The sequence below is a fragment of the Equus quagga genome, unplaced genomic scaffold (genome assembly GCF_021613505.1).
Source record: "Equus quagga isolate Etosha38 unplaced genomic scaffold, UCLA_HA_Equagga_1.0 220_RagTag, whole genome shotgun sequence".
Taxonomy (NCBI): Eukaryota; Metazoa; Chordata; class Mammalia; order Perissodactyla; family Equidae; genus Equus; species Equus quagga.
This window is the reverse complement of record NW_025799647.1, coordinates 5,198,478-5,208,534: the sequence shown is the minus strand read 5'-3', so window position 1 is coordinate 5,208,534 and position 10,057 is coordinate 5,198,478. Positions and strand designations below refer to the sequence as shown.

Genomic DNA, 10,057 nt, shown 5'->3' with positions numbered 1-10,057 from the left:
CCCTTCCACCAGCCAATCATTTTCGCCCTCCAGTCGTCACCGAGTTCCTTCATCTTCCCGCGGCATTTCAGACCCGCTACCCCTCCGCCACCCGCGGTTTAAGGGGCCTGCGTCCTTCCAGACTGCGCACGCGCATCCGCGTCCCGGGGCGGGGGGGGGGGAGAGAGGGTGGTACGCAGGCGCAGTTGCGTAATCTCCCTGAGCGGTCGCTGAGCACGTGGGTTGGGCTGTCCCACGCCGCAGTGGAGGGTGTCGTACCTTGGTTTTGGCGGCGTCCATCGTGGGCAGCGGACTAATAAGGGTCATGGCGCCGGCGGAAATCCTGAACGGGAAGGTGGTCTCCGCGTAAGCACCTGTCGTTTGTTAGGACCTGTTGGGCTGCAGGCGAGGGCTCTGAGCGGGATGTGCAGGTCCCCATGGACCCATTTTTTGCGGGAGGGAGATTTATAGCGCAAGAGTCAGGCCAGCCGGGTGGGGAGGGAGGACGTTGTTTTGAGCCCTTCACACTTCAAGGCCGGTTCCCTGCAGCCGAAGAAAGGAGCCCAGGGCATAGCCTGGGTTTGCAGATGGGCTGCCTAATGGCTGTGGCCGCTGGCTCCTGTGCTGCTGGGACAGGTACCCTTACTCGGCCAGACTATGCTCCCGAAAGTGCAGCTGCTGACAACTTTCTGCCAGAAGAGAGAGTAGTTTGTTCTACCTGCAGCACCACAGTCAGAACTCAGAAATCCAGTTTACCCCCTTCCCCTATAATTTGGAGGCTTGGAAACTGAGATTAGTGAGGAGACAAGACCTGGCAAGGTTACAAGGCTGATTAGTGCCAGAGGGTCTTCTTCCAGCTCATAGCTTTTCCCACCTCACTACAGTCATTATTTGCTAAGCGGAACCTAATAAACTTTTCTTTTCCCTTCAGTTTCATGCTCCTCTAACAGCCATGTCCGCGTCCTGGCCCTGGAGTTACTTTCCGGTTTGGCTCTTGAGTCCTGACAGTGTTCCGTATTCCATTTGACCTCTGCGTTTTCTAGCCCTACAGGAAATCTGAACGCTTAACCAGTGGATGTGATTGCCAAACTTACCCCGGGGAAGTAATGCCCCACTGCTTTTTGTCTAGGAGGTGACTAGTGGGGAAAGATGAGAGTAGAAGAGGGAAGGATATTTTTTGTGTGATGCTGGAGGTTGCTCTTGGGACCTTGGACCTCACCAGTTATTTAGTAATTGCTGCAGCTGGCAACAGTAACTGTCCTGTGAACCCCTAATTTTGTGAGTAGAGGTTTTTGAGTGAATTATAGAGTCCTTGGTGGTGAAACCCACCTTGGGGCAAAATGATTGTTTCCTGGAAGGTAGAGATGGTGGACAAAGAAGTGAGATGTAAATTAGATTGTGATGAATCTTTCACCTTGCTGAGAAGGAACCCCGGACTTTTAGACTGGAAGTCACAACACTTACATCTGAGTGCTTTTCAACTGTGGTTTAGTAAACTGTATTGTTTCTGTTTAACCTTTGTTTTTTGTTTTCTTGTATGTATTCAAACCTACTCCCTCTACCAGTGGCTTTGGCTTGGTAAAATCTTCCTTTTAGAAAGACTGGTTGTGAACAAATTATTTAGGTTTGCATCTTGGCCGGCTGCTGAGAATAGGTGCTTACTGGATATGTTTTGGTTGAGTGGAGAGCAAGTTAAATATGTCTGTAAGCTCCATAAGTATACAGCTCAGTGAATTTTCGCAACTGAACTTGCCTGAGTAGCTAGCATCCAGATCAAGAAAGGACATTGGCACACCAGAAGCCCCCATCTCACCTCCATCCACTTAGCACCTCCCACAAAAGTGATCACTATCTGGACTTCCAACCCTGTAGATTAGTGTCGCCTGCTCTTGAACTTTATGTAAATGAGGTCCTGCAGTATAAAGTGTTCTGTGTCGGGATTCTTGCAGTCAGCATCGTGTTCCTGAGATTATTCCATGTTGCATGTGGTTGTAGTTCATTTACTCTCATAAGTGTATTGTATTCTGCTATATGAATATTCCACTATTTATATATCCATGGACATTTCAGTTTCTAGTTTTTGGGGATTCTGAATAGTGCTGCTACGAGCATTCTTTTAGATGTCTTTTGCTGGAATATTTGCACATTTCTGCTTAAAGGTTTAGAACCACTTATCTAAAGCCTTAAATCTAAATCCAATTCTCATCGTTGAAGAGGAGTATGGCAGTGAGTTAGCCACAAGTATTGAAAACATTTTCTGGAAAAGACTGTTCTGGGTATTGGATGGGTCCTTCTCCTTTATCTCCTCAGAGCTAACATGGCTAACCTTTTACAGTGCCCCATGGTGAGCAATGAGTTCCTACGAGCACAATCATAAAGGAACAGTAAGACTGAGGTGTTATTGTACTTACAGAAGATTTTTCTTTAATGTGCTTATAAAATGACTCTTTCAGAGACTCCACAGCTTGGCACCTTGACCTTCAGGGAGAATTTGACTCCAGGAGCTGGTAGTACTTGCAGTTCCTCAGAGAAGAGCAGCTCTGGAAAGGGGGACAGCCTGCCTGGCTTGTGGGGTAGTGCAGTCCCCTAGCTCCTTGTGCTGAGACTGCAGCAGGCTGCTGACCTTCGGCCATGCCCCTGGGGGAATCCTGAACAAGAAAGTGGTTCTTAGAGCTTGAGCAGGTTGGGCTGTAGGTGATGGCTCTGGGGAGGGTGTCCCCACCTTTCCTCTGTTGCTAGGCCAAGGGCACTCTTGAGAGGAAAGGTAAGAGAACTTCCTACGTTGCAGCCAGGGATCCTGGAGTCTGGGGAAAGGATCCCTCACTCCTCAAGTTTGCAGGTCAGCTTCCTTGATTACCACCAACTGTTGGGTCTCTCTGGAGATGAATTTGCAAGCCTTCAAATGTCCTGGGTGGTTTCTTCCCTGAAGGGGTGTTTGAATTGTAAAATCTCTTCCTTGGGGGAAGAAAGGGTAGGGCAGGTAATGAGTTCACAGTCAGAATTTTTCCAAAATCTAGTCCACTCCCTACATCCTTCCTGCAGGCGAGGAAATAGTTGAGGCAAGAAAAGTAATATGACTTGGCCAAAGTTCACTAGGCCCGTTAATGGCAGAGGCTCAGCTGGCACCACGATCTTCACCTAGAGCATGGTGTTTTCCACTCTGTCAGGCGCTTACTACTTTGCTAAAAGGAATTTCATAAACGAATCTTTTTTCTCCCTCTCATGCCGTGCTTCCCACTCTGCCTTTGTCTATCTTTAGTATTATACCTTTATACGTTCCTGGTAGCCAGGACTGGGCCAAGTTCATCATTCCAGATTCCTTCTCTGCCTGTGCTACCCTGTGGGAAATCTGGGTCTTATTGCCAAATTATCTCCCTTTGAAAGGAACACCCCCATTTCTCCCTTAAGGGGTGTTCCAAGGTTGCAGCCTGAATTTGGTTGGGGTTGATCTGAGGGTTAGAGAACAACTGTGTATCTTCTTTGATATTTATTCACTTATTCAACCAATATCTATGTATCTCCTATATGCCAGGTACTTTTCAGGGTCACGAGACTATAACCGTGAACTAAACAGCCCAAATCCCTACCCTGGTGGGGTTTGCCTCCTGATGCGTAGAGAGAGATGATGAAATAGGTAAAACAGAATGTGAGGTGGTGAGAAGTGCCAAAGAGAGAACCAGAACAGGGAGGAAGGGCAGAGATTGCAATTTTGAATATGGGCGTTAAGCCCATACTGATTGTAAAAGTGACTTATGGGCAAAGGTTTGAAGGAGGTGGGGCCGTGAGCCTGCCAATGTTATGGGGAGAAGGCTCCTGACCAGAAACACAGCCTGTGCCATGGACCTTTGACCTTGCCAGTTACTAAATGACTGCCTTGGGGTCAACAGTGGTGGCCCCAGAGAGGCTGACTGTGGGTGGAGGAGCTGAGTGAAGTGCACTGGCACTGGTGGTGAGAGCCCACCCTGGCTTATGGGAGGGGTCCTCAAAGAGATTGTACAACCGCGTGGAAATTAGACAGTGGGGGATAAACCACTCTCATTTGGTTTCTAGACTAGAAACCACAGTTCTTACATATGTGCTTTTCAAAGCGGGGCCCCCTAAATTTTGTACAATTTATGTGACCTTCCCTCCTCGTTTGCTATACTTGAGCCGCTCCCTCCATTGGTGGCATTTTTCTTGATCAAGTGTTTTTTCTAGAAAGACTGGTTGTGAAGAAACAGACAGTGCGCCACTCCGGCCACTGAGCGAAGGTGCTCCCAGCTTTTATGGGTTGCCCAGAGCAGTTGGATATATTTGTAGGCTCCCTGTGGGTGGTGTCCCAAGAGCCAGACAGTGCTGCTCCCTCCTCTGTGATCACTGGGTAACTTGTTTACCTCTTTGTACCTTAGTTTCCTCATCTGTATGTTGGGGTAGTAATGGCACCTAATTCACAATGTTGTTAAAATTAAATGAGTCATTACTTGTAAAGCATTTAGAGTAGTCCCTGGCATATAGTAAGTTTTAAAAATTGGTGCTCAGAAGGTACCTGTTGAATAAACAAGTCGTGTTTGTGTTTATCCAAACTATATCTTTGGTAGCTGGCTTATAATCTTAAGCCTTGAAATTAGAATTTATCCTACTGATCAAAGATGAAAATGGAACCATGGCTATACTTTTAGCTACAGGGCTAGAAGAATTATTTCTGTAAAAAGAATTTGCTCACCACAGTGAAGTTGATAAGCTTTTTGTTTTTGTCCTGTGAATAAAATACCTCTAGGCACTTTTGTGCTTTGAAAGATTTGTCTGTAGGGGTCGGCCTAGTGGCGCAGCGGTTAAGTTCGCATGTTCTGCTTCTCGGTGGCCCAGGGTTCCCTAGTCCGGATCCCGGGTGTGGACATGGCACCACTTGGCAAAAGCCATGCTGTGGCAGGTGTCCCACGTATAAAAAGTAGAGGAAGATGGGCATGGATGTTAGCTCAGGGCCAGTCGTCCTCAGCAAAAAGAGGAGGATTGGCAGTAGTTAGCTCAGGGCTAATCTTCCTCAAAAAAAAAAAGAAAGAAAGATTTGCCTGTAATGAGCTCCAAAGTGCCGTACATGGAACCTTGAATGTCAAAGCTGGCTCGACTGGGAGGCTGGGCAGGAGAGCAAGTGGGAATTCCCGAGAGTTCCCTCTGCTGGGTCTTAAATAGACCACTCAGCAGGCAGCCGGGAGTGTGGGAGCTGGACTGTGGCAGGGTCTGGAGCTAGCAGCCAACTACTCTGGCCATGGCACCAGCGAAAATCCTGACTGGGGCTGTGGTCTGAGAATAGTGTCTCTCCTTGTCTGTCAAGAGGGTTGGGATCAGGCAGTTTGGGATTGGGACAGTGGGGCTTTGAGTAGGGCTGTGTGGTCCCCTATCCCCATATGCAGAAGAATCCTCTGGAAGAAGGGATATCAGCCTGGCCCAGCATGGAGGCAGGTCCCTGGAGGTGACAGAAAAAAAAGGCTGTCCACTCCTCCACTTGGCTCTGGGAGAGGCCGGTTAGGGTAGAGGTTAAGGCCTTGTGTGGCCCTGGGCAGAGAACTTCCTCTTCTGTATAGTACATTGGGGATGGATGATAGTGTTTACCTCCTGAGGTTGCCGAGAAGGTGAAAAGAGTGTGTAAGGCTCTCAGAACAAGCCTGTGTGCTACTGTGGTTACGACTGTGTCCTCTGAAATCCCATCCATAGTGCAGAAAGGCCCTAGCAGCCTTGTACTGTGCAGTTTGCTCCCCTTGATAATTTCCCGTAAGGTGATGCCTGGCACCAGGTGAATCTTTGACCTTGAAGGAGTAGGTAGCTAACGTGCCTGAGCAAGCGTTCCTCAGCCACGCAGGCCACCCTGCCCTCTATTTTATGGTTTATGAAACTTTAGCCAGATGTGACTGACTTGACCAAGAATTACAAGGCTACTGGCAGAGACTGTATTTTCCTCCCTTACCAAGGGCTTGTCACTTGCTTGCTAAAGGAACTGCAAACTGCTATCCATTGGATTTGGCTCTCCCTGTTAGGATCTCCTATGAACCAGTTAATCTTCTGGGGAGGTACCCAAACTGAGTCTCTTCAGAAAGTCATTTTCTTTCTTTTTTTTTTTAAAGAGTGGCACCTGAGCTAACAACTGTTGCCAATCTTCTTCTTCTTGTTTTTTTTATTCTTCTCTCCAAAACCCTCCCAGTACCTAGTTGTAGATTCTAGTTGTAGGTTCCTCTGGTTGTGGCATGTGGGACGCCACCTCAGCATGGCCTGATGAGTGGTGCCATGTCCACACCAAGGATCCGAACCAGTGAAACCCCGGGCCGCTGAAGCGGAGCGTGTGAACTCAACCACTCAGCCACCGGGCCAGCCCCCAGAAAGTCATTTTCAAGGTTACGGTCCAGTTTTGACTGGGTGGAGACAAGTCACACCTTGCTTTGTTAGCTAAGTGTTTTTTTTCCCTTGATGAAAAGTTCTTCCCCTGAAACCTGGGTAGGTGAAATGCGGCTTTGTGTGCTGGTGCTTGATGAATATCAGGAAATAAGGATTATTTCCGTAAAAGATTTTGCCAGAGCCTGTCAGGAATTTATTTTCAGTGACTTGTGTGACTTAACATGATAAAGGATCTTCCGTTTGATTTTGGTGCCTCAGTTCTAGTCCCTGCTCATTTAGCAAGCAGATTTTTAGATCTAAGCCCTTTCTACCTGAGACTTTCCTTTAGTCTTCTCTAAAAGCAGAAAGGCCCGGGCTTTGTGAGGCTTTGCTCAGATAGGAGCTCTCGGCCTGCTCTTCCTTTCCCAGTCTTCCACATGCCCCTCGGATGATGGTCCAGAGGCCTGCTTGGGACTCGGGGCCAGAATCAGCTCTGACGGCAGATCAGAGAGTCCTGATGTAGTGAGACCAACTTTGGGTGTCGGGTGCTCGCTTACAGATCCTCAGACTTGGGGCCACTCTGTCATGTCTCATATAACTTTTGCTACTGGCTGAAGGTTGCAGAATGGTGACTTGGAGGCCAAACGTAGTTAATATATTTTGTTGGGCTTACAGTTATTTTTAAAGATTGGATTACTTCCCAACACATATATGTGTGTAATTACACATAAAAATCCACATGCCTGACTTCTTGAAAGGAAGTGGAAAGCTTAGCAGGACTGTGCTCTCTGTTCGTAATGTCACTGATTCTGATTCGTTGGATCTGAGTGGAGGCTGCTCCCACCCCTATGTGAGGGGGGAGGGGGTGGGACCACATGGTTCAGGAATCCTGCCACATCTGTTTGTTGCACCTGGACTCTGACATCCTTTTCGCTATGACTTTTCTCAAATGCACTTTTAATCCACCTTTAAAATCCTGCTTTTTATAAAGCCTTTCTCAACCAATTCAACCTAGTTTTCCAGATCCGTTTTTTCCCTCTAGATCAGCGGTTCTCAAGTGGGGCAGTTTTGCCCTTCCTCCACCCCAGGCTCTTTTGGACATGGCTTTGGAGACATTTTTGGATGTCAGATGGGGTGTGGCTGTGTGCCGCTGGCATCTAGAAGTTGAAGCCAGGGCTGCTGCCTGCATCCTCCAGAGCACAGGACGGCCCCACAGCCATGGGTTCTTGGCCCAAATGTCAGTGGTGTTGAGATTGATAAATCCCGATCTAGAAACGTAAAATAAACAGTTTTTGTATCATCGTGTATATGGATTAATGATGGCCTTTACACTCACTGGGAGTTAGAGGGTTCGTTAGAATTTTCCACCATTTAGCTATTGTCGTGTCATAAATGTCAGGCAATTTACCTTTCCCTTCCTAGGTCTTGGAGAGAGTTTGAGAGAATTGGATGTAACAATTTTACATTATGAATTTTCATTGGAGCATAAAATAGATTCACATTAAGCTTTCAAATATATATTTGAGGTACCTGTCAAGTTTAGTAAAGATTTCATTAAATTATAATAATTCTTATTTTAAATATTTTATTCTTAAACATAATAAAGGCAAATACTGATATTAGTTGATTGTTCTATATACTGATATAATGTCGTTTTTGCTAGTATCAGTGAAAATGATCATTTTCAACAAGAAGGTAATTTAGTCTTTTAATTTGACTTAACAAACTAGGAATTTGAAATGTATCTATTTCTTGGAACACTAGGTGGCCTCACAATCACAATAGTTTTTACAAGGAACTGCATGTTAAGTTTTACGAAAAATTTGAAGTTTTGTTTTTTCTTTTTGGTGAGGAAGATTTGCCCTGAGCTAACATCTGTTGCCAGTCTTCCCCTTTTTTTTTTTTTTGGCTTGAGGAAGATAAGTCCTGAGCTGACATCTGTGCCAGTCTTCCTCTATTTTGTATGTGGGTGGCTGCCATAGCATGGCTGATGAGTGGAGTAGGTCCACGCCTGGGATCCAAACCGCTGAACCTGGGCTGCTGAAGTGGAGCATGCAGAACTTCAACCACTTGGCCATGGGGCCAGCCCCTTGAAGTATTTTTAAGCAGTATAAAAGTCTTATTGAACAAATGAACAAAATGAAAATAAAACAAATGAAATAAAATATTTGTATTGTATTGCATTGTTCAAATCTTACAACAAATAGTCTACTCCTTGGGGGGCAAAAAAAGAGAAATTTATGTCCTTGTTTAGAAATGCACTACATGTTGAAGACAGATGTTCTTGCTTCTTCTCTGATCAGTTACTCAAAGCATATTCTGTGGATCTTTTGAGAATTACTCTAAGCTTGTGCTACATTTCAGTGTGTTGATTCAGATAGCTTTATTTTCATCATGTAGATTTCTTAGCCATGTAGCTAAACATCCTTTACTACCTCTTTTTCCTACCTATAGCTTCTGCTGAAATGTCCTTTTTAGGTTGTATTGTGGCAAAGCTTTTATCTCTGTCATAAAATGCCCAGAATTTGAAAATGAGCCATCATGTTAAACAGAATGAGTTGGAATTTGTAATGGCCTTTTCCAGGAATAATTGTACAAAACTTTGGGCAAAAGAGATCTGGGTGGCTGTGTAGGGGTACAAGGCTCTGACTAGGACTCGCCAGGGCTAGTACGATTCTGTGGGGATGTGCACCTTTGACTTCTGTTGACTAGACTCCTTTACAACTGTATGTGGGAGAGGTTAACTTAGAGAAAACTAACAGTAATGCAAGTGACTCTTGTCCTACAGGTTCAAACAGATTTAGATGGGTTGAGACATAAATAATTTCCACCTTGATTTTTGACCCGTATAAAGGGAAGATAACCTCAAACGTTGCATTTTATTGGGCAATAGCAGTTTCTCAACCTTGTGCACTGTTCACATTTGGGCTGGATGATTCTTTATTGTGAGGGGCTGTCCTATGCATTGTAGCATATTTAGTTGCATTGCTGGCCTCTACCCACTAGATGCCAGTAGCAAGTTAGTTAAAACTATATCTGCGTCTGTTCATATCTAATTGGCTCTGTTGATTTTACTAGTATCTATCCATCAGGACCAGAGAGACTTTGATGATTTACTGCTAGCTTGTCTTACTGTATTCACTGGCACACTAGTAGTGATTTCTCCCAGTGAGATGGAGATAGGTCTTCCCTCTGGTTTTAGAGAATGTTGATGCAGCACGGTGAGACTGGCATATGTAGATCTACTACTCAGGGGTCAGGGGTGCTTCTCGAGGTGCCTATATAGTTGCCCTGGAATCTTTACCACATTGGTATAACTCATGAGCATGGTTAGAAATGTGAGGCATCTGCAACTCAAGGAAGTTTCTGTTGATTTAGATGGTTTCAGTGATTCAGAAGGTGTTCTATTACAGCATTTCAACTTTCTGGAAATACTGAGCTATAAAAATTAAAGGGCTTCCCACCATTTAATTCATCACAGCTTCACGGCCCTAAAATAAAGACAGAGAGGGGGTGTTGACTTTTTTCTCCATTTTCTTCCACAGTTTAACTTCAGGCATACCTGACACTTGGCTTTAGTTATTCCACTTTTGATTTTAGGGTTGTTCAGGTAGTGGCCAACTCAGGAAACTAAGGCAGGGAGAAATTTTTAAGAGACTTATGGAGACCTCATTACAACCGTCTTGATTTTTTTTCTTACCAGAGCAGAAAACTTTCCACCTGTTGTGTTGGT

At 45.4% G+C, this 10,057-nt stretch overlaps 1 protein-coding gene across 1 annotated transcript in view; it reads left to right on the top strand.

Moving 5' to 3' along the window:
• The first annotated feature begins 202 nt into the window (after window positions 1-202).
• LOC124233731 (C-1-tetrahydrofolate synthase, cytoplasmic) overlaps window positions 203-10,057 on the top strand; it is a 62,081-nt gene continuing 52,226 nt past the window's right edge. The window contains exon 1 of the mRNA XM_046650866.1: window positions 203-345. Within this exon, the coding sequence (XP_046506822.1) occupies window positions 305-345 (41 nt within the window). The 5' untranslated portion in view covers window positions 203-304. The remainder of the gene's footprint in view (window positions 346-10,057) is intronic.